The 25,232-nt window shown below is 41.0% G+C and overlaps 1 protein-coding gene across 6 annotated transcripts in view; it reads right to left on the bottom strand.

Annotated features, from left to right (window-relative positions):
* The window catches only part of DDC (dopa decarboxylase), a 66,710-nt gene extending 46,674 nt beyond the window's left edge, over window positions 1–20,036 (bottom strand). Inside the window, exons 1-3 of one of the 6 annotated variants that reach the window (XM_032442457.1) lie at window positions 19,867–20,036; window positions 7,737–7,802; window positions 2,393–2,647 (exon numbers count right to left, since the gene is read on the bottom strand). In XM_032442457.1, the coding sequence (XP_032298348.1) occupies window positions 2,393–2,593 (201 nt within the window). In that variant the 5' untranslated portion in view covers window positions 2,594–2,647; window positions 7,737–7,802; window positions 19,867–20,036. Of the gene's footprint in view, window positions 1–2,392; window positions 2,648–7,736; window positions 7,803–9,335; window positions 9,351–19,866 lie in introns of those variants that run through there. The other 5 variants (XM_015854339.2, XM_032442456.1, XM_015854340.2 and 2 more) reach the window with 5 other exon arrangements.
* Window positions 20,037–25,232: the final 5,196 nt, after the last annotated feature.

The raw sequence follows: 25,232 nt of genomic DNA, 5'->3' as shown, positions 1-25,232 counted from the left end.
CTCTCAACAGATCTTTAACAGGCTGGGGAAATGAGCCAAGAGGAATTCAGAGATAAATGCAAAAACCTATAGTTGGGTAGGAACTCTACCATGAACTAGTATAGGCCAGGGGTCAACCATTGGAAAGCAACTCTGCAGAACTGGATTTAGGGGTTATGGGAAAAATACATTGGAACATGGCTCATCGGTGTGTCCTTTTGGCAAATAAAGGCTAATAGTATCCTGGCCACATCAGTTAAACTATTACCAGTAGGTAAAGAGAGGTGATCCTTCCCCTTTACTCAGCACTCATGAGGCCAAATCAGCAATTTAATATCCAACTCTGGCTTCTTCAATACAAGAAATATGCAGACATTCTGAACTGCATCCAGTGATATGCCATGAAGTCAAGTAAATGGATTAGAGTATCACTCATATGTATAACAAAGAGCTGAGAAGATAGGATTGTTCAGCTTGTAAAAGCTGAGGTGAGGGATCTTATGATGGCGTATAAATGCCTCATTGGAGCACATAAAGAAGATGAAGCCACATTCTTTTCAGAGGTATCCAGCATCAAGACAAGATGTCTACAAATTGAAACACAGGAAATTATACTTAAATATAAGAACTTCTTTTACTGTGAGGATGATCGAACTTTGGAACAGGAAAGAGATGATGGAACAGGAAAGAGATGATCCTTGGAGATGTTCAACACTCAATTTGCCATGATCCTGCCTGCCTTTTGGCAGGGAGGTAAATTGCATGAGCTCCAAAGCTGCTATTCATCCTAAACTATCCTGTGACACAGTTTTCACGAGACTTCAGTACTTAATATAAACAACACAGGCACAATCAGAACTGCTGTGAGAACTAGGATTTATATACTCACACTCACTGTGTCACAAATATTAACATTTCATAGCAGACAAAAGTTCTGGATAAAACTTTTTTTTTTGTTCAAAGTCAGAAGTCATTTGCTGTTTATTTGCAAAACCAATTTAGGTAAGAGGGAACATGACAAAATGAAATAATTGGAATTCAATGTCTCACCTTCTATTCTCAAATGATTCACCTCTTATTTTTTAATTTGTAATCATTTCATTGAGCATTCTAAAGTATTCTGATTAGCAAAGTGTTGTCTGTTTTGCTTCACAGAAAAAAAGAGTGGTTAACATTTTCTTTCAGTGAAGAAGAAAAGGCATTCAAAACTAAATATATTTTCATAGCTAATGTTTTATTATCATCATGTATTATGAGCATTTGGTATAAACTGTCTTTAAAATGAACTACAGTGTATCATAATGCATTTCATATTTAAACAACAATGCTGTCAGCAACAAAGTATTTGCATGCATTGGCCATAATTCTCTTACTGAATTTACACTAATTTAATTCTATTGGATTTAAGACCTTATCCACAGATCATTGTGAAGAGTGGAGCAATTTCCATTGATTTCAGTGGAGTTTTAGTCAGTGAAAGAACAGCAGGGTTGGCACCAAGGGAAATAAGATAAAAAATGCATCAAATATTTACATTGGTCAATGAAAAGGAATTGATATTAAAGTACACTGACTAAACACATCTACAGAGCAGTGATTCCATGTTTAGCCACATAACAATCACCTATCTACACCCAGAAAAGTAACCCAAAAATATTACTGCGGTGATCCAAAGGATATTTTTAAAGTAATGTCTATTAACCAGACCTTTTCAAGCTGTTTGAAGTCATTAGAATACAAATCTATATTTAACATAATAATAATAATAAATTATAGCATGACTGGAGAAACAAGAAAGATTCAGAGCTGAACTGATGCCAGATGCTTTGATTTACATTGTCTGTTCAGCACTAATCTATCCAAAGACTAATATTTAGGCAGTGACCATCTGCCTTAAAATATACTAGGAGAAGTCAGCATTTAGAAGAATATGTCAACATGACAAGCATTGGAGATAATCCTTTCTAGTCAGATCTGTAATAAAAAGAAATCTCAAAGGAGAACTTCAATATTTAAAGATCAGTTTGAAGGAACATTTTATGTACAGTAGACTAATAAAAACTCCATTTTAGAAAATATTCACTGTGCTTTGCAAGCAGCAAAAGTAGCACATGAAATGGTAGCAACCTCTGCCTTAACTAATTCAAGATAGAAAAGGGATTATCTCCAAAAGCAAGCTTCACGTGAAGCAAAATAATGATTATTTCTAGAAAGAGCAGAAAAGTTAGTAAAGTGTTGGATCACGTTTAACTATAGATATATAGCAAATTCCTCCCTTTTAAAAGCTAAACAACATGGGTACTTCTGTTTGTAAAGTTTATCTGCACAGCCTTCACCCACACTTTTCTTCTTTTTTGTTTTTGAATTCCCAGATGCAGTACTGAATATTGCACTACAGATCTATTTTCCTTACCCCTGGCATGATGATTTTCTCAATATCTTTAAAGACATCCTCAAAGCTCTCAGGGTCCTGTGGTGCACAGTCTGGAATGAGGCTCCTCAGATATCCTGGTTCCACATCTGGGAAGACCTGTCTTTTTTCTATCTTCTCCAGGTAATCTGCAACGTAATCCACCATCTCCTTCCCCCTCTTGCGGAACTCTGTAGCATCCATGGGTAGCAGAGTTTAGGACTTAGCAGAAAAAAAAAAAAAAAAAAACAACAAAACCTAAAAAGAAAGAAAGTCCCAGTTGAAAAAGAAAAAAGAAAAAAAAAATCAGTGATTTCAGACTGTGATGCTGTGCTTCCCCCTCCCACACTTCTTTCTGTCTCCCAACTTCCTCCTTTGGCCTGGCCCTGCCCTCCCCTCCTCCAGGCTGCATGACAGGATCTCCCCTCAGCTGGGATGACTCTGGAGGTTACACTTGCTGCAGAGGTCCCTTACACCTTGATGTCAGAATGCCTTGCTAACACAGATCCTCATCAAGTTTATTTCAAGCTTCCTTAGGTTTACTGTGATTATATCATTGTGCACATACGATCCCTTAGACATAAACTGTTGACCAAGTCTGGGGATAAGAGAGGATTCTGACACACTTGGGCTCATTACCTTCATGGCTCAAGAAGTTTAGAAAGCAAAGATGTCCACTGTGAACCTTGTGACTCAACAAGAGGGTCTCTTACACGTGTGCGTGTTTAACCTTAACCTCTACACAGTAAATAACCAAGCGTATCAAGCTTCCTCAGTTGTTAATAAGTTGCTGTTAAATCATTACGCTATATCTAAAATATATGCTTCTCTCTTACTAGTGAGAGATATAGTGTAGTTGTTTCCATCCACAACACAGACCTCTTATTCAGGTGATTTATAAGATCACTCTCAGAGTCCTCTGGAAAAAAAAAAAAAAACACCAACAAAAAAAACCTAGACCATATGTTCTTTTATTTCTGCATATTTTGTCAATATCCATACAGCATCACATTCTGCTCCACTCCAGTTTTGTTGGACACTGCATAGGAGTAAACAATGCTGCTAGAGCTTTGACATCTACAGTATGAAGTACATTAGATTAACACAGGCAGAGGCACACTGATGAAAATACAGAAATCACAGGTGCAAACCCTACTGCAGCTGGTCAGCACAAGAATGTGACACTGCTCATATTATAATCAGCTCCCTCTTGCCTTTTAAATAAGAGGTCTAGGGAAATAGCAAGCAATGCGTCTCTATTATAATCCATAACACCAAGCTAAGTACTCACAGTTATATTGGCTGCCCTGTCATTTTATCTACTTCTTGCCTCCTGTCTTGCTTCAACATTCAGCATCACCATAAATACAAATATGCTTACAATAAAACCTTATTTCTTATTGAGGTTTCAGATATTTCTTAGTTATTGGTTATTTCTGCTGAGGAGTTGTAAGTGAGGGCATCATTTTGAAGAAAGAGGCCCTTCGGGGCTTTACTACATTTGAATTAGCACTGTCCCATCACAAAAGAAAGACATCACTGATGAACATCACCCTCTAAACATCTCTGCTGCCACAAATAGAGGGACTGCTGTGAGCAGCTGTTGATGCTATTTAGGAAAGAAGGGTGCTGCTTCCCCACTTAGGAAAATGGGGATCTGCACCGCAGGGATTTGCAGTCTGCTAGAGTGTAGCCCTTTTCGATACTATTGTATCAGCATTACATTATTCTCTTTAACCATCGTGTAAGTGTCTGTGTGTCCAATGAACTCTCAGTGCAAGGTCAAATAAGATACAAGCATCCCTATCCTTTCATTAGTTCTCTAGCTGTACTTGGTATCACTCAAAGATAGATCATTTAAGACAGAACTGTCTGTGCACCACTTTGTCTTTTCCTGAAATACAAATCTAATGGCATAAACTAAATAGCATTATGCATAAGCTCAGAACAGCTCACAAACAGATAAAAATAAATGTACTTTTTCACATTACTACACCGTGGACGCTACATTACGCAGCTCGCCACTGTTTTTCTACTGCCTAGATTTTTTTTTTTTACCTGAGATCTCTTTCTATTATAAGTACTATTTGCATTATCTTATTTCTATATAGTTCACAGATATAATTTATTGCCATTTTTTACTAATAGCAGATTGGACAAAGTTCTTTCTTGGTTACAGCTTAAGGAAATAAAGTTTGGATCATGTACGTATTTTGTGACTTCATTCTATCAGCACTGGAATCAAATCTGTCAGGTGCTTGCACCAAATACAAGCTTTAGACAATCACTGAGCTTTTATTTGTTCTTTGCTAACTATGGTTCTTCCTGAGAATGGGAGGTCCAGTGGCTCATCCTAACACTCTTTTGGCTGCACTGCTTCTCTTATAACACTACTGCAAACACATTCTCAAATTTCTGGAAAAAGAATTAAATTAGAAGGGAAACCCACTGTTTTGCATGGGATTGGTAATTGGTCTCAGAAGATTAGGCACACACAAAAAAAGGGGAAATGAAGTCCCCATCCCAAATCAGCTATGAGTTAATTGAAGAGTTATAAGCTGTTATATACTTGTACATACTAGTATCTATTTATCTTATAATCAACTTCCAATTCAGTTCTACCCGTTGAAATATATCAATCTGTTGAACTTTAAGCAAACTATTAACTCTTCTTCCCTCAGTACTGAGAAATTAAAATGAACATCTACCTACACTTACATATCCTTCTTTGCTTTTTCCCCTCCCTGAAAGACCTAGTCTGAAAATTCCTTACCCACTGCAACACATCTATTATCTATCTCACAAGGAACTGTGAATGCACAGTACTTGCAGGGACACAGAAGTTATCTAAAATTTTCCTTTTCACTCCCTATTTCACATCTGCCTTTCTGGGAGTAAGAAGACCACTTACACTCTCATCCCTATTTTTTACCCTCCTCGAATAGATCTCGCTCCATCTGCCTAATGGCACTACTTGCCACAATGGCCACATCCAGTAGACTGAATATCTGGCAACTGTAATGCTAACTGGTTAGCACTATAAAGAAAGAAATTACTTCACCTACCAGTACAGAGTATTTCACCCTTCTACCTCTCACACACACGTGCAACATGTATAATGCAACAACACAATGTCCAGAGAACCTCCCTGCATGCAGGATGTTCTAGAAATATAGAATGTGATCTTTTAAGAAACAAAATACTTCAGACAACTCAGGCCTTAGGGTATGAACCATCTGAGAACACCCATATTTTCCAAAGGGCTGAGCATTAAAATCTGTGTGTGCTTGGAAAGATTTACCTGAGTTGAAGGGGCTTAAACTGCAAAATAATGCAGTGAGTTTCCAAAATGAAACAGAAGCTTCACAGAAACTGATCCTCTCACTAAAGTGTTTGATAGGGTCTGTTTTTCCCAAGGACATATAGACCAATAAAATCTCCATCCTACACCTCCCATGATTGATTTCAGCACATTCAACATTGTCCAGATGAACTCCAAGTGCAGTGAGCACAGCTTTCCAGGAGGCAGCTAGCCTAACCATCAACCCTCAGTAGTTTGGAAGGGCATTGTGCTCAAATGCATTAAAAGCCTCACTCTGGCTGATAAAATACCATTTTATCAAACGCATTTTATGTCTGAGTACTCTTCTAACCAGCAAGAGTCCATGGATGTTGTCACCACTGTACCTCTTCAGATCAAGTCCTACCACACTGCAAAAGATAGACTGAGTTTTCCTATTACTACGTCAGGTAAAAGCAAGAATAACCACATTAACCTTACATTATACATATTGATCTTTATTTTTATTCATACATAAGCTCTTTATTCTTTCGTTTTCCTGGGATACATCACAGAACAAGTATACTGCATGATCTTAAGTTGACATAACCTTTGCTGCTTTAAACTTTAAACTACTCCTACCTCAGTTCTCTGAAATTAGATATGGTAATATTTTATGTCACTGAAGTTACCACAAACTGGTTTTCACCTTTAGATATATTTAATATGACGTTCATTCACAGAACATTTTCTACTTTATCTGAAACTGAATCATGCAAATGAACACTATACACACATGAGCACTACATACACTTGTAGATATAACGTAGATTATTTTGATTATTGACTACTATTAACACAGCATTCGCTGTAATTTCAGAAGTTGCTTTTTGTATTAACTAAATGGAAATGATCTCTAAGTACTCCTAAAAAATTATTAAATGGGATACAAATGGAAGAAAACAAATGGGAGAAAAGAAAGAAAAGGGAAAAGAGAAAAAAAGGGGAAAAAAGAAAGGAAAAAGGAAAAGAGTAAATGCAGGTGGATGTACATCCAATGTAATTTTTTGGGTGCCTGTTTATAGTTGATCAAAGCAAATTAAGAAAGTATCAATAAAATGTTTTAGCAGATCCTAATGTTAAATAGAGAAAGGAAGAATGCACAGACACCAACAGTGCCTTAAGCTGATGGCTGCATTAGCTCAAAAGAGCAATAACTATATATCTTTCCAATAAAATAGCCATGCCCATTCTATTCTGCCAACTGATGGAGAATGCAGTGTAACTGAAAGGCTTGGGATGCTACACTGACAATGCTGAAGCCTTGAGGACTTTGTGCTATTGAACCCAACAAGTGGAAAGTTTTTCTGGCTGTTTCTGTTAAGCTAAATTTCTACTACTGGCAGTAAGAATATTGCTTGAATAAGGACTTTAGGATGATTTTAAACTCAGAGTAGAAAGGAACTGAGTCTGCTCTGTACTCCTACCTTTGCATAAGGCTAGAATTAGGTAAATATGTTACAGGCCCTACATTTCACTTAGCAATTTCATTTTCCAATTAGAAGTTGCTGTTTCTACTCAGCGCACCACACTGGCACCGTCTGTCACTTGTTAGTTTTCCCTTTTGAGTTTTTATTGCTGGGAAGGGTTACCTCTGAGTAAAACCTCACCCTAACAAGTCATGTGTTGGACATGATCTTGAAAATGTTACCATGCAAACTATTTGGCAGAGAATTTCTCATGGTCCGCATGGTTATTCAGAACTGGTGCGCTTGGAAAACAAAGCTATAAACTTTTGGTTGTACAGGATCCTGCAGAAATACACACAAAATTTTGTAGATGACATAAATCATGTAAAGACATAAATAGAGATGTGAAAAGTACATTCTGCAAACTTAGATTAAAAGGGAGTGCTTTTCTGGGCATTCCAGCTTATCCCTAACATAACATAGTCTGTCTTTTTATTAGCTGAGCTTCAGCTCCAAGTAACCAATTCTCACACTAACCCAAACATACTTACTTGAGCTGAATAACCATAAAGCTTGAAGGACAAAGAATAATACTTACAGGGAGCTGGTGAGGTCTTTCCTTCCCCTCTGTCTCTCACTGCCTCTCTTTGCTCCTCTGTGACAGCTGTAGAACACAGAGGATGCAGCTGCCAGTATATATAGACAGAGTATCCCTCATCCCTCCAGCCTATCACAGACAAGTGCTTTGCATTCAACATTCATGCAGCACCCACCCCCCACCCTCTTCTCACACCTCCTCCAAAATATAGAGAAAAAAGCTGCCCAAAGGGCAAAGGGATCTCAGGGAGAAGCAGCCATTACCCATGTTAACTGCTGAGTGAATTCATCCGTGTTTCCCTCTGCAAGTGTCTGACCACACACGCTCCCTGACTGCTTCATGCACTGCGTGGTACCTCTACTGTGGCTGCTGCCATAGGAGCAGTGCACCAAGACCCCTATGAAATGTTCTTTTAGAGAGAAAAGCACAGGTGGGCTTGAAATGCCACTCAACTCTCTGCAGCACTGAACTGGCAAACACATCCGATTAACAGTGTCACAATAATCCTCTGATACGTCCCATCTAACTTCTTTCAGTTTCTCTCTTCTGTCTACTTAAAAGCAATAGGAATTTTTCAAGTTTTTCCTCTGTTCTCAGAGGAAAGTTTTCTGAGGAGCTGTCTTTTTGAGATGAATCCAGATAGCTGCCTGTTGCTTTTTATTGTTTGTTTTAAAAAGGCATTACCAGCAACTCACAGTCTTAAACAGCTTATAGCCAGGTAGCGGCTGCAGGAGCTCCAGGACTGTCACTGCTTCCACACCAGCACTACAGCCGGGCTTTTTGCAAAGGAGGAAAATGTACTCTTCTGACTGCCTAGTGTTTCAAAACAGTCATGGCTGTGTTTGCTTCTATAGTGATACAAGCCCAATTATAACCACTGACCATTCTGAAAGAGCCTGATAAAAAACATAACCTAAAATCTGCAGATGGGCTCGAAGGATTCACTGTGCTTGTGCCTGACATTCTCTGTGACCAGTCCTGCGTTTTCAGTTCCCGGGCTGTGCCTGCAGTAGGATCAGCACATCACTTTGCAAGCATCAAGAAATCCTATCGCCACTTGCAGCTGACTCTGATGCGTTTTTATCTTTCTGATGTAACTGTTATTTGCCTTAAAAGTTCCTGTGACCACAGAATACTTACACTTTCTATGAAAAATATTTAATTCCTCAGGAAATAGGAAATAAAACAAGAGAGGTACAGCAGAGGAGGTGAAAAAAGGGGAATAAATGAACTTCTAAAAGGTATCTCCCAAGTCTCTCTCTCTGTAAGTCTAATAATTCTTCTGGTTAATAACACTTTTCCTAATTTTCCTTATCAACTGACAGTAATACACAGATACAGAATTTGTCTTTGATGGGCAAAACCAAGACCAATTCATACTGATAGCAGAGCCCCACCACGCTGCTCTCTCACTTCCCTTCCTCAAGAGAAGAGGGAGCAAACACAATGGTTGGAGATAAGGACAGGGAGACCACTCATTATTCTCTGTCACGGGCGAAGCAGACTGTGTAAGGAGATTAATGTAATTTACTGCCTATTGCTAACAGACTGGAGCAGTGAGAACTAAAAGCAAACTAAAACTCCTTCCTCCCCACCCACCTTCATGTGCTTTCTCTCCCTGAACAGTGCAGTGGAACAGGGGCTCCAGGCTGCAATCAATCCATTACGTTCAGCCTCTGCCGCTCCTCCCCCGTCACTCTCTGCCCCAGCTTCACTGGCTCCTTCCCACAGTGCTTCCCCCGGGCTGCAGCTCGGGCCCGGTCTGTTCTTGGGGCTGCGCCTCGTTCAGGCCGCATCCACTGCGTTTCCCTTCCTTATCTCTGCTCCCCCTGAGTACACCCACCCTCACGGCACAGCTGTGGCAGTGAGCTGTGCTGGTCTGACAAGAGGCAGCGCTGGGCTCTGCGAGCAGAGGCAGCCCCTACAGCTGTCATACCCTGCAGTTATCATACCCTCACTATGCAGACTCTGTTCAGCAGGTGTACACTATGGCCCTGATTTGCTCCAGACCTTTGTGTGGTCTGGCTTGTTCAAAGAGAACTCCTCTTACTTCTGAAACATGGAGAAAAGAGAACTTCCCTGTGCTTCAAAACTGCTTAAAAATTCAAGATACCCATATGTGAGATGATCCTGAAAGGTGTAAAGGCCAAGATTTGTTGGTGAGCAACCAACAGAACATATCACTCACAAGAGCTAACAGACTATGGGCTCCGATATGTTTTTTTCACATCAAAATTTGCCACCCCAATGACATATTCTGACGCTTGCCCATGTAATGACAGTACCAACTCAACACCATTTTAACATCTTTGCTGAACTCTTTGGTTTGCAAATGACGGGGAAAGAAAACATGTTTGAACAGGAGGCTCGAGCTCGGTACTGAAGAGGGTACAGACAATGTGCTATCAGTCACTTTGCAGTCCCATGTGCCAGTCTGTGAGAACCAGGCATGGATCAAAGCTGTAGCAGCTAAACAGCTTGTACCCACTTCCTGATATTTGTCATCTATTCCATTGCTGCATGACATAGCTTAGAAATTGAAAGGCAGTTTTTCTAACCCTTCAGTCCAGCTATAATTAGGTAACTCACAGCTTTGTTTTGCCCTCGATTGTGATGAATAGCACCACACATTTCATTCTGTCCCCCTGGTGTGACTACATTTGGGCACAGTGCTTTTAGTGCTGTTGATCACTCAGTCTAATATTATTTAAACAAACCTGTTCTGAGCTATAATGTGAATGACTTCAAATCAACACAGGTATCACCAGTATCTCAGATACAAAGCAAATAACTTGAAGGAATCGTATTACCATAAAGCTTTTTCTTGTTTTCTCCATTTGGTGTCAGATGGAGTGCTTGATTTACAGCAGATCTGTATTTTGAAGATGATGTCTAGAGGCTGCAGGCCTTTTTTCCTGCTTCCCTATTGCTCCTTCAGAAGGAAGCAGTAGCAGAACCCTGTCATTATCTGGCTCTTTTTTGCTAGATAGTGGCCCCTCTTCCATTATAATGGTAATAGAAAATTATCTACATCAAGAAAAAGGAAAGAAAGTTAAGAATCACTCAGATCTACCATATGTCCTTACATATTCCATAAACAAGGTCCAAACTTGCATGTTATAAGGATGAAACAAGTGAATATTTTAGCTGAAACAACTATATTTTCTGGAAAACAAACAAACAAACAAACAATCAAAACAGTGGATCGACTTTCTTTGGAAGAGAGTAAATTAAATAAAGCGTTCAGACACAAATAGATGGATTATTTGCATTGTACAAGGATAAAAACTAAATCTCCTGCAGAACATAAGTAGACTTTGCAGCAGATTAGCCAGGAGATGAATCTCAGACAGAACTGACAAACTGGGAAAGTATCTTTCATGAATATTTTATGCAACTTGTTTTCCCTTTTCAGTTCTGTATTACTGTGTGAACGTGTGAAGGTAAACCAAAGATGGATAAAAAGGAACTGCTAATGAAGTGAACACTAAATGTGGACACAAATGCATAGCATCAGAGGATTTAATATACACCTTCTGGCTCAAGGCATCCTAAGCATTTTAGTCTTATGGAAGTAAGCCTAAAGAAAAGAGAGAGGATGTCACAAACTGAAGAAGTGTCAATAGGAAAGCTGACAGGCTGTGAAGAGTCACAGGCTGCAATCACAGCGTACATGTTCTTCCAGTACAAAGATAGGAATAGCTCGTGCCATAAGCTGGGATGTGTTTAACCTAGGGATGCAGGCACTGCTGGGGCACTTATCCAGCTATACCGTGATAACAGAAAGAACTTCCTAAAGCACTGTGAGAGCCTAGTAAGACCTCAGGTCAGAAAAGCATGTTATAGCAACAAGGTCATGAACTAAATAGTCCACTGAAGATGGAACTAGATGAGGCATGAGGATCAAAATGGCCTGAGACACAAAAGGAATATAATGCATTGCTTGCTCTTATTAAGTCAGTTTGTTCTGATCATATAAAGATATCAAAGATCACAGTGAAACACAGAACAGCTTGGGTTGTAAGGAACCTTAAAGACCAAAGTTCCAACTCCCTCACATGGGCAGGGTTTCCAGGCTGCTCAAGGCCCCTTCCAACCTGGCTCTGAATTATGCTTGGTCCAAAAGGCATTTTGTCACTGCCTGTAATTAATGCATTGTCATAAGAACTATACAGCACCATGCGCTGCTTTCAATAATACTTGAAGAGCATTTGTCATAAGTATAAGCCTCCATAATGACTATTCCTTATGGGACAAGAACAACATCAGAGTCTCAGCTGCCTGGAATTACAGCAAGTATCATGGCAAGGGACCATACTGGTGTTCCTTGCCCTTCTTCCCTGACAGCTTTGCTGCACCTCAACCCTGTGCCAACAAGAACATAGGTCTTCTAGAGAAGACTAATGCCAACTTGCTGAAGGATTTATGCTTAATGCACACACAATATTAAAAGTTACCAAGTGCCTGAACTTTCCCCAAGAAATACAAGTTACTGCACGTGTAACAGACTCATGTCTCTGGACAACTGTGTTGGAACTGAATCTTTCAGGTTAAAGTGGCAGCACCTGCCCACTCACACTCTGGTAAAGTCTTTCTCTGGTCAGAGGTACACGTTAGGATCCTTTGTGTGCTGCCATCAGATGCCACTAATTGAGAAACAACCTGCATTTACACCAGTCTGACTAACATAATGTTTAAGAAATGAGATTTCTTACTCTTCTTCTGTGCTCTACCCCGTCCAGTCACTCACATTAATTGCATTCAGCTGAGCTCCTTTGTGTTAGCCCTTCCCACCAGGTGCTCAATCACCGGTTCAGGCTGTGACTTAATGTTTCTGCTACAATCCATTGCTCATCAGAAGTTTCTGTAGTTAAAGTAACTACTAGTAGTCTGTAGAAATTGTTGTTTTTTTCAAAAGACTAATCCAATTGTAAAAATAAGAATTAGTCTTACTTCTGACACATAGTAGTGCTGAGCAATGGAGACTGCAAAAAAGGTGAGAAAAGAGTAATTGGTGGCAATCTCAGCTACGTAAGACATGATATTCTTAATGATGCTCAACACCTCAGAATACTGACTCACATCTTTTTAGCATTTTATGCACCAAATACGTGCACTAAAAATAAATATGTTAGAACAATCTGTAGCAAATAGCCTCCATCATATATATATATATACATGTATATATATATTCAATGAGGATGTGGAGGATAAACTTTGTGCCAAGAACAAGAAAGATGGAAGTGTGTGAATCCATTTTTCCCAGTAATACAGTACGAACAAGCCAATAGGCCCAGCACAATATAATATAATATAATATAATATAATATAATATAATATAATATAATATAATATAATATAATATAATATAAGTTTAATAAAACTGGCTTCCCTTAATACCCAACTCCTACTACTGGCTGTGATATTTCTCCCAGATTTATGAGTCCTTAAAATAACTACTCATAAGGAACTGTTGTTCCAGCATGGTACAATGCATTTAAAATATATATATATATATTTATGAAAATCAGTGAGAGAGCTGCTCTTGAAAAAATAAAAAAATGTTATCCAAAGGAAACTCTGCAATAAGGAAAAAATGCAGCAAAAAGAATGAGGTTTTTTTCATCTACTGTTACTTATGATTATGGTTATCAGTGGGCTGAAGCTCCTCTCTTATGAAGAAAGGCTGAAGGAGCTGAGCTTTGGGCTTATTCAGCAATGGAGAAGGTTCAGGGGAGACCTCATTGCAGCCTTTCAGTACTTAAAGGGAGTTTATAAACAGGAGGGATAATGAGTTTTTACATAGGCAGACAGTGACAGGACTAGGAGGAAGAGTTTTAAAGAAAAAGAGAGGAGACTGATGTTAGATGTTTAGAGGCAGTTCTTCACTCAGAGGGTGGCAAGGTGCTGCCCATAGAAGCTGTGGTGCCCCATTGCTGGAGGTGCTCATGGCCAGGTTGGATGGGGCCCTGGGCATTTGAGCTGGTGGTCCCTTCCAAACCAAGCCAGTCTATGGTTATATGTTTCTAATGTTTACCTTGAGGAAAATGTAAGGAAGCCACAATAATAGCAGATGAGTGTTTCACTACTCAATCTTCAAGTCTCTTCAGGACTAATGTATTATTATATAGGACTAATTAAGTAATTAGTGGGCAGCGAAGACCAGCTTTTAATGCAGTGTATTATTGTAATGTAAAAAACAAACAAACAAACAAATGAAAAACACCTTTTTTCTTAAAAAAGGATGATTAAATGGTTTTTTTCTGATCATCATGTCCTTGGAAAAAAAAAAAATCAATTACAAAAAAATGGACAATTATTAACCCGTACAATCATATACTCAGACTTTATGTTTATTAGTTAAACTCCATTTGTACAGCTGCATAGAGAAGAAGTATGTTATCCTTCCTCACCTGAACTGATTCTCTCAGATAAATAACGAAATGGGCAAGGTGTAGTTGGGCAACATTGCCCAAAAACAAAGTCCTGAAGTCCAGACTTTGGTTTTGTTTTCTGCTCCAGACAGATATTGTGAAGTTTGCTTACCTTCAGAAAGTGTAAATGTAATGTTCTTTGTAACTCTCAAAGTCACAGCGAGCTGGCTGGACAGCGCTAGAAAAGAACTCAACCAAAGCCAGGAGCATATTAATTGGGATGAAAAATAGAAAGACTCATCAGTAAGCTCTAAAAGAAGTTTGTGGAAGCAGATGTAAGAGCAAACCAGAGCACGGATTCGCACATGAGTCTTGTAACTAGTTCAGCTGCTCCTGCAGCTACAGAGTGCATATTCTTGCATACCATCATAATAATGTATGTTATTTTGTACCTGAAATGCCATTAACTCAAATCACTTTTGTAAGATTTTGGGTTTTCTTTTCTTTATTTACTCATTATGCTCAGTAACCTCGCACAGTAAGGCACCTACCCAGCAGGTGGTCCCAAAGCTGTGGACATCAGTAATTGACACATATGTACCACTTTGCCAGGTACCTAAAGATAATGCTTGAATATGGGCCAATTTAAAACCTGGCAAGGCAGGCATGCAAGGAGAAGATAAGCCTTCCTAGCCAGAAAATACTTTTGGCATATGCAAGGCAACAGAAAACAGGAGACGGGCATCAGGCACCTGCCGTGTGAGCAAATAGCACATAAAGGACATCTGAGAGACTGGAAAGATTTTGTAAAAGGAACTTAACATCTATAAACATCTGTTGACGTTCCCACCCAAGTAAAGATTGTACAGTTGCATGTCATTATCCTCAGCAAACATGACAAGGAAGGTGTTACTAAATAATTAAATAAATTCTAGTATGTTGTGATAAAAAGAAAGATTCTGGGAACAGATGCCAGCATTAAATATAAATTTCCTTGGAGGAAAAAGAATACTGAAGGAATAGAAGATTATGCAAGAAGAAAAATGATTAAAACACTAAAAAACTGAAAGAAAGAAAAACCACAGGAGGATGTATACAGTGTTCATCCACTTAGAGCTGGCTGCATTCCTGCTGGCTCAGGCCAAAGAGGAGCAGTGAAACTCAGGATCATTGCAGGGCCTTTCTGCTGGCTCATGGATGTTCAACCTTTTGGCTTGCCTGGGCCACACTGAGCGAAGATCAATTGTCTGTGGCCACATCTATGACTGTTGCTTTGAAAGTAATGCTTCCTAAATATTTCCATGGAAACTACAGCTAATACAAAGAGTATAATAATAATATTTAATAGAGCAAATTCTCAGCTATGGGATATTTTTTCTTAACACAGTCACAACCATTAGCTATGCATTTTTGTCAGTAATGAACAAGAGCCTGCATTCCACACTTGTAACAATCTGCACCAGTAGAGGTGACCCACTGTTGCTGTTTACCCTGATGAAATGCACCACCCATGGCCTTACTGTTCTCACATCTGCTGTTACATCTCCAGAGTTGTTTAGCAAATATTGGTGAATGTCAGCGGGTGCAAATTTTTTTTCACATGGAGGAATTCAGTGGCATGGCTTTGCTTCATTTGCACTTTCATGTCAAGCATCATTCTGTCAGACTGACCCTCTGCTCTCATCTGTCACACAGCAAAAACATGTAATAGAATCCCAGTGGTAAGGTTCAGCCTCTACTGCCATACTACCACTGGGCCTTGTGTCTGTGTTTCAGCCCAGAGAGGGTTAACAACACACTGATGTCTGGTTGGTGCTGATGTGAAATGCCTTCTGTTTGCGCATACAATTTTCATAAAGCTACGCTTCTGTTTTTGGTGTTTACTAAGCTTTCCAAATGCTATCATGACTTAATTGGTTAGTCTGAATCAATTGGTTGAATAGATTTATTAAGAGGAATGAATGAAAATTTAAAAATTACTTGATTTGAGGATTTACATTTTGGGGGATGATAATTCTATATCTACACGTATAATCAGGTTTGACTCATACCCTAACTTACATTTGGTTCTTAATACTGAACATCATCTGTAAAACCAGCTGGTCCTTAATGTTTGGGCAGAAAATATTACCATTTTATGGAACACCTTAAGTAGGTGTCAGTAACCATGGGGAAAAATACCTACAAGTTCTCTCTTCAGTGCAGGCTTACTCCTCACCTGCTGTCTCTGATCTGTCACTACAATGCAAGGTTGTATTTCTCCTAGCCCACTCCTTGCATTTTCCATCTCAATCACTGTCCTTGCCAAGGAGTTCAGGCACTTCTGCTCCCCAAAATACATGAAAGACACATTACTTTTGTACTTCTTAGTAAATATCTTTTACTAAACATAGAAAAGCTTGTAGTGAAAGGACATCATGTCCAGCTCTTTCTGTTTTTTCCTATTAAAGATGCAGCACAGGAAGGAGGACAGCTAGGAATGTCACAAGGAGAACAGCTAGGAATGTCACGCATTGAATGACCAGTACAGAGTCTCAGGAAGCTCAGTAAAATTAACTCTGAAGTAATAAAGCATATGTAAGAAGCACAGAAGACAAATCTTAAGGATCAAAATTATGGACTCAGCCTAAGCAACCTTAGTGGATTGACAGAATGATCAAGAACAGTAAGAGCTTAGGATGCAATAAGAACAAGTTGGTGAATTATACAGAAAACATTCTAGTGACTTTTGATCTATTGCTGAAATGATTCTAGAATATTCAATATGCTCTCAGATTGGAGGTATTAATTGACAGCCAGCTGAATATGAGCCAGCAGCATGCCCAGGTGGCCAAGAAAGCCAATGGCATCTTGGTTAGCATCAGAGATAGTGTATTCAACATGGCCAGGGAAGTGATCATCCGTCTGTACTCAGCACTGATGTGGCTGCACCTCAAGTATCACATGCAGTTTTGGGCCCTTCACCACATGAAAGTTATTGAGGCTCTGGATTGTGTCCAGAGAAGGGCAACGAAGCTGATGAGGGGTCTGGAGCACAAGTCTTACAAAGAGTGGCTGAAGGAACTGTAATTGTTTAGTTTGAAGAAAAGGAGGCTCAGAGGAGACCCTAATTGCTCTCTACAGTTACCTGAAAGGAGGTTATTGTGAGGTAGGGGTCAGCCTCTTATCCCAGGTTACCAGTGAGAGGTTATAGCCTTAAGTTGTGTCAGGGAGGTTCAATTGGAAATTAAGAAAAATTAATTCTCAGAAAGAGAGGCTAGGCATTGGAACAGACTGCTTGGGGAGGTGGTGGAGTCACTGTCCCCAGACACACTCAGTAGAAAGGTAGATGTGACCCTGAAGGACATGGTTAGTGGGCATGGTGGAGATAGATAGGTTGATGATTGGACTAGGTGATCTTAGAGGTCTTTTCCAACCTTTATGATTCTATGATTTGCACTTTCATTGTGGCCCTCCTGAAATTTAAGGAAGGATTTCTCCTCAAAGGTGCTATCCCCTGCTCGGGGGAAAACTTGTATGAGCGGGCCTGGAACAACAGGAGAAAGACAAGGAAAGTAGAAGGAAGGAAAGACTAAAGGGAAAAGATAAAGAAATTGTGTTTTTCAAATTTCAAAGCCCAAGAGGGACTACTCAGTGCAATTAAAAGATAGCAGATTAAAATAAGACAGGAGGAAACATTTTTTCCCATGATGTGCGGTTAAAGCTGCAGGGAAAAAAAAAAAAAAAAAAAAATTATTACCACAGGAGGCACAGCAGTCAAAAACACAGCAAGATTCTGATGGGGTTGCAGATATATAAGGATATCAAACATAGCATGAGCAGTTTGAAACTGCTGGAAGGCACATGTACTTCTTCGGGGAAAACTGTCCAACTTTTTACAATTGCACAAAGAAATGCACAAATCAGAGTGAGATACAAAGAAAAAAGCCTCTGAATGTGTAAGATAATGCACCCACAGGACGCCATTATAGAAATGCCTCCTAAATCCTTTGCATTTATTCTCTCTCCCTTTAAAGGAGCAGTACAGAAAAGGTTGGTATATGAGACATAATGCAAAGACCACATGATAAGGTTGACTTGAAACCCTGACAGACTAACAATTGCCCCCTCCTCAGGTCATAAGCATTCCAGCTTCTTGCTACCACTGTGCCTTCATTTCTCTCCTAAGATCAAGCTAGCCCTGTGTCCTCCACTCTTACACTCTTCTCAAAGACAGAAGCCAGCTGACTGGTAAAGATGGAAACTGACTATCACAGTTCACCACCCTGGACTCAGTAAACCTGTTTTCACCACAGATAGTCCAGTTTCCTTGCTTTGCTTTTAATTCACATTAGTGATGGGAAATGCGTACTTTGTATGGCACACACTCAGCATGCTCTTCTGAAAAATCCCTTTAATCACATATCACAGTTTTCTTTTTGAAAACTTTTAATAAAGTTTTCATTGTAGTACCTGTTGGTTCTTTTTTTTTTGACATTTAAAGAAATATTTTATTCCCTTTTTCCAACTATGTCGCCGAACTGTAGTTCTTATTTCATCATCTTCTTCCTCTCCAAAACCCACCAGTGTTGAAGTAACTTTTTTATTGAAGCTATTCTACATTTTACCACAAACAGCGTGTAATGTCAGTTCATGAGACCAATGGCATCCTGGCTTGTACCAGGAATGGTGTGGTGAGCAGGACTAGAGAAGTCATCCTGCCCCTGTACTCAGCATTGGTGAGGTCTCACCTCGAGTACTGTGTTCAGTTTTGGGCACCTCAGAACAGAAAGGACACTGCGGTGCTGGAGCAGGTCCAAAGAAGGGCAACAAGGCTTGTGAAGGGCTTAGAGGATATGCCCTATGAGGAGACTGAAGGAACTGGGGCTGATTAGTCTGGGAAAGAGGATGCTGAGGGGAGACCTTATTGCTCTCCTCCAATTTCTGAAAGGTGACTGCAGTAAGAGTAGGGCTGGTCTCTTCTCACTGGTGACAGAACAAGGGGAAATGGACTCACCTGGTTTTGCCAGGGGAAGTTTAGGTTGGATATCAGGAAAAACTTCTTTACAGAAAGGGTTGTTAAGCACTGGAATAGGCTCCCCAGGAAGCTGGTTGAGTCACCATCCTTGGATGTGATGCTCAGGGATATGATTTAGCGGATGATTGTTAGAGTTAGGGTACTATGGTTAGGTTGGGGTTCAGCTTTCTAATCTTTAAGGTCTTTTCCAACCTCAGCAATTCTATGAGCATAACTCCATTCCTTGTGCCATAAAAGGACCCCAATGGGAAGAGAAGCCCAACCTCACACATTCACAATGAAACCAAGCTATAGGAAATGAAGAACTGAATTTTCCAGCAAATTAGATCTTTCCCAACCTAATTTAAACAGTTTAATAGAATTCTCTTATCAGCTGAGATTGTCCTTTTTTATTTTTCTCCAGTATGCCAGCATGCAAAGGTATTGCTGTCCCACTAGAATGCTTCACCTCAAAGCAGTGCCTTCAAGTCCATGTTTAGAAGCAGGTAAAAATAATTCTCTTAAAATTTTTAAACTCAGAACTTTTGTTCTAACATACTTTATAAGCTCTCAACCATTTCAACAAGACTGTCTTAATAAATGTCTGAATAAAACAGAAATAACTTTAGTATAATATGTTGCGTTTGTAAATATTCACAAGCATAATACTTAACAGATTATGCAGGTTTATCAGATTGGACTATTTGGTGAAAGTACAGAGGTATCTTCCCTTTCAAACATTAGTTAAGTTTATACTTACCTGTTCAAAGACTTTGCACCTTTTCCAGATGCTTTGGAAATGGATATTTTTCTGTAGTTTCCTTATACTCTCATCCTTTTAAGAACACCTCACAATATGCGGCTAAAGAATTTAATCTCAAGAAATTGCTTTCCAGTAAGTACCCGGTCTTCACTGTTACTGAGCTTATCCTGAACTTTTTAGTTAATAATTAAACATATGTAGCACAGTGTTCATTAACTTTATCAATCATTCTTTCTCAGTAAGGAGGAAAAAGAAAGCTGAACACATTCTGTGGCCCTTCACAGGCATTTAGTTAGAGTGAGGGGGATAAGTGACTTCCCAACTGCTCGCTGAGCATCAAGTAAAAACAAACTAGAGACCAATACAACATAGAATAAGAAGAGCCAACAGCCAAGCAGACCATGCCTCCACCAACTCTGCCAAAGTTCAGCAATTATGTTTACAAAGGTATCCACACTCCTGTGTCCAGAGGTTCACGCTGTGAGGCAGGTGGGCCAACTTGGGGCAACTCCCTCCAGTCCCAGGATGAAGCCAGACCCCACGTCATCCCATCATAGGATGGCTTGGGTTGGAACGGACCTCAAGGATTATGAAGTTCCAATCTTGCCACAGGCAGGTTTGCCAGCTGCTAGATCAGGTAATAGATCAGGTTGCCCAGGGCTGCATCCAACCTGGCTTAGAACACCTCCAGGGATGGGGTATCCACAACCCCTCTGGGCAGCTTGTTCCAGCACCTCACCACTCTCTCAGTAACTTACCCCTGACACCTATTCTAAATATCTTCTCCATTACTTTAACACCCCCCACCCTCCTTGTCCTATCACTAGCTATCTGAATTAAAAGTTGATTCCCTTCATGTTCACAAACTGCCTTTAAATATTGAAAGGCTGCAATGAGATCTCTTCACATCCTTTTCTTTTCCAGGCTGAACAAGGCCAGTTCCTTCAGCCTGTCTTCATAGAAAAGGTGCTCCAGCCCTTAGATCAGCCTCATGGCCCTCCTCTGGACCCACCCCAAAACCTCCGCATCCTCACAACCTCCTTGTGTTGGGGGCCCCAGACTTGAATGCAGTACTCCAAATGGGTCCTCACGAGGGAAAAGAAGAGAGAGACAGTCATCTCCCAGTCCCTGCTGGCCATCCTTCTTCTAATGGCAGCCAGGATACCATTGACATTCCAGACTGCAAACATGCACTGCTGGCTCATACTAAGTTTTTTATCCACCAGTCCTTCTCAGCATGGTTACTCTAAAGGAGTACCTAGCATAATCTACTGAACCATCTTAGTGTGTGATTGTTCCTGTGACCATCCATCCTGTTTTCTCATTGAGCATCTCCTCCATTTCTACCATACCCTAACATTCCATTTTCATCACTGCTTCAGTTCCTGCTCCCTTATCCCATCAAGGACTGCAGTTCTAGGATTTTGTTTGTGAGGGTGTGCATACAAGAATACAGTGCCTTCTCAGGCACACTTAACTTCTCTGCAGTGTGGTTTTCTAAGACAGGTCAAGGGCACATCCAGGCAGTTCATTTTAAGTATTTTGAGGCAAACTTTTTAAGCCTCGAGTGATTTTCTGCCTTGTTTAGCCAGCTGTTTTCACAAACCTTCTTCTACTTACCCATTCTGTCATTATTAACTCATTTCATTCCATGACTAATTGTGTATTCAGGTACTTTTTCAAGAAACTCTAATCCTCACTGCTTGCCTCATTTCTGTTTTGGTTTTTGGACATGATTCTGAGAGTACTCCACCAACACAAAAGCTGGGCATGTAAAAGTCACACAGAACACATCAATATACTGCAGAAATTCAAAGGAAAAGAGAATTGTAACAGAAGAAATTAAACGCTGAAAAGGTCTAACTAAATTTAGAGCACTTCATAATAGGATATATCTAGCATTCACTATAAGGCACTGAAGCTGTACATTTTCACAATATAATTGGCCATTGGTTTTAACCATTCACAGCATAAAATTATTGTTGATACAACCTTACATTTACCTTCCTTTAGTCTTGATGGCACTTGGATGGGCTATGTGAAAAATGAGCAAGTGGGAGAGAACAACAATTCCACTGCTATTTCTCAGTTTGATTACTAAAAATGGTGATTCTTCCACCTCTGTGGAAGATGTATCAAATGGAAGGTGAAATGGAGGTCTTTAGTAAGATGCATCTTCACCAGCTTGAGAGGGGGGGAAGTAAATTTTGTAAAGGCTAGTGATGAGTACTCAAGTATTGCAACAGCTGTGTTCAAGTAACACCTAAAACAGAACCAAGACCAGAATAACCAAGAGTAATTTTTGTTCCAACTCATTTCACAAAAAAAACAGAATGGCTTGGGCTGGAAGGGACTCTTGAAAGTCTGCAGCCCTGCTAAAGCAGGCTCCCTGGAGCATGCTGCCCAGGAAAGTGTCAAGGCATACTTCGGTATTCCCACAAAAGGAGACTTGCACACATACAGAGCAGCCTGGTCCACTGCTCTGACACCCTCGCAGTCAAGAAATATTTCTGCATGTTTCCATGGAATTTCATGAGTTCTTGTGCATGCCCATTGCCCCTGAATTCTGTTACTGGGCACCAGCGAAAAGAGCCTGGCCCCAACCACTTGACTACTGCCTGTTAGATATTCATAAGCATAAGACCCCTTCTCAGCCTTCTTCAGGCTGAGCAGACTCAGCTCTCCCAGCCTTTCACAGTAAGGGAGATACTCCACAGACCTCATCATCCTTGTGGCCCTCTGCTGCACTCTCTCTAGAAGTTCCCTGTCTTTCTTGAGCTGAGGAATCCAAAATGGGATACAGTACTCGAGCTGCAACCTCACCATAAAGGACACTGTGTCCAGGTGTGGAGCCCTCAGTACAAGAAAGACATAGAGATTTTGGAAAAGGTCCAGAGGAGGGCCACGAAGATGATCAGGGGGCTGGAGCACCTCCCCTATGAGGACAGGCTGAGGGAGTTGGGCTTGTTCAGCCTGGAGAATAGAAGGCTGCGGGGTCACCTCATTGCAGCCTTTCAATACCTGAAGGGAATCTACACCCATGAGGGGAGTAAACTCTTCAAAAGGGCTGACAATAGCAGGATTAGGGGAAATGGTTTTAAGTTGAAAGAGGGAAGATTTAGGTTAGATGTTAGGGGGAAGTTCTTCACTTAGGAGAGTGGTTCAGCCCTGGAACAGGCTGCCCAGGGAGGTTGTGGATGCTCTGTCCTTGGAGGTGTTCAAGACCAGGTTGGACGAGGCCCTGGGCAACCTGATCTAGTAAATGTGTATGTTTGGTGGCCCTGCTACGTAGGGGGGTTGGAACTACATGATCCTTGAGGTCCCTTCCAACCCGGGTCATTCTGTGATTCTGTGATGTTGCGCAAAAATGGACCCAGTACCAATCCCTGGGGAGCACTGCTAGCTACAGGCTTTCAACCAGACCCTGCACAGTGGATCACAGCCCCCTGAGCTCTGCCAGTCAGATATCTGGTTCAACTTTGCCAGCAGACCAGCTAGCCAGTATAAGAGGGGCAGGATTCAGTATACTGGGATTGAGCCAGGAGTACTGAATGGCTTCATGTAAATTGTGGCACACACTGGGGCATTAATCTTGTGTGCCAAAGGACAGGGCTGGCCTCTTTGTAAGAAAAAAAAATAATCATATGGTTGGGGTGGGTGATATTGAAACTCATTTACAAACTAAATGATTCTATGGTTCTCCTGAAGCATAGAGATTGCAAGGACAAACACAAATGCTTGGTATTCCCAGCCTAAGCACTTCTCCACAACACCGTAAGAAAACACTTTCTTTATTCATCTCCTACACAAATTTTGACCTAATATACTGGCTCATGTTCAGTTTCTACCAGGATCCCCAGGTCCTTCTCTGCACGGCTACTCTCAAGGGTTGCTCCTTCCAGTCTGCATATATCCCTAGGATTCCACCGGCCCAAGTGCAAAACCTTGCACATGACTGTGCTGAACCTCATTAGATTCACCCGGGCCCACCTTTCAAGTCAGTTGAGGTCCCTCTGAATGGCACCCCTTCCTTCCATTGTTTCAACCACACTGCTCAGCTTAGTGTCCTCAGCAAACTTGCTGAGGATGCACTCAGTTCCATCATAGATGTCATTGATAATGATATTAAAGAGCACCGGCCCCAGGACAGACCACTGGGGGATGCACCTTCTCATAGAATGAAATCGGGTTTGTCAGACAGGATCTACCATTCGTAATCCCATGCTGACTGGGCCTCATCCCCCAGCTTACCGTTAACTGATCTGCGACACCTCCCGAGATCGTCCATTCCATGACCTTCCCTGGTACCAAGGTGAGACCATAGGTCTTGTAGCTACCGGGATCATCTTTTCAGCTCTTTTTAGAGACGGGTGTCACGTTTGCCAGTCTCCACTCCACTGGGACATCCCCAGTTAGCCCAGACTGCTGAAGGATGATGGAGAGCAGCTTGGCATCCACATCCGCCAACTCACTCCCCACTGTAGGGTGCAGTCCATCTGGGCCCATGGACTTCTGAACATCCAGCTTTCAGAACAGGCCCCAAACCATCTCACTGTGGATTATGCAAGGCCTATTCTGTCCCCCCTCCCTATCTACCAGCGCAAGGAGCTGTTCCCGGGAAGTAACGAGTCTTGCAATTAAAGACCGAGGCAAAGAAGGCATTAAGATCCTCAGCCTTATCCTGATCCTTGCCACCGTGTTGCCCTCAGCATCATCCAACAGGGGATGGAGATTCTCCATAGCCCTCCTCCTGCCGTTGACGTATTTTTGGAAATATTTACTGTTGTCCTTCCCCTAAGAGGCCAAGTTCAGTTCTAGCTGGGCTTTTGCTTTTCTAATTTTCTCCCTGCACAGCTTCACTATGGACTTGGAATAGTTGTAAGTAGCTTGCCCATTCTTCCAAATACCATAAACTTTCCTGTTGTCCCGGACTTCCAGTCAGAATTCACCGTTCTGCCTGACCGGCCTCCTTGCCCGTTGGCGCATCTTCCGTGATTTGGTGACGGTCAGCTCCTGTCCCTCTAAAATAACTTCCTAAAAGTATTCCCAGCCATCCTGGGCTCCCATGCCCTCCACAACTGCCTCCCCAGGGACCCTCTCAACCACAATCTGAAAGAGGACAAGCTCTGCCCCCTGGAAGTCCAAGGGGGTACCAGTTCTGCTGACTCCCACCCGTGGTTCAACGAGGATCAAAAAAAACAGCACGTGGAGATCACTCTGCCAACTCCCACCCAGTCGCTTGCTTGCTCTTCCTACCCAGAAGGAGAGCAAGAGAAAAGGGGATGAAAAAGCACGTGGGTCGAGATAAAGACTGGGAGATCTCTTAACAGTTACTCCGACGGACAAAAGAGATTCAACATGGG

Source organism: Coturnix japonica, chromosome 2 (genome assembly GCF_001577835.2).
Source record: "Coturnix japonica isolate 7356 chromosome 2, Coturnix japonica 2.1, whole genome shotgun sequence".
Classification (NCBI taxonomy): Eukaryota; Metazoa; Chordata; class Aves; order Galliformes; family Phasianidae; genus Coturnix; species Coturnix japonica.
Note: the sequence above shows the minus strand (reverse complement) of the source record. Positions and strands in the feature narration are given on the sequence as shown.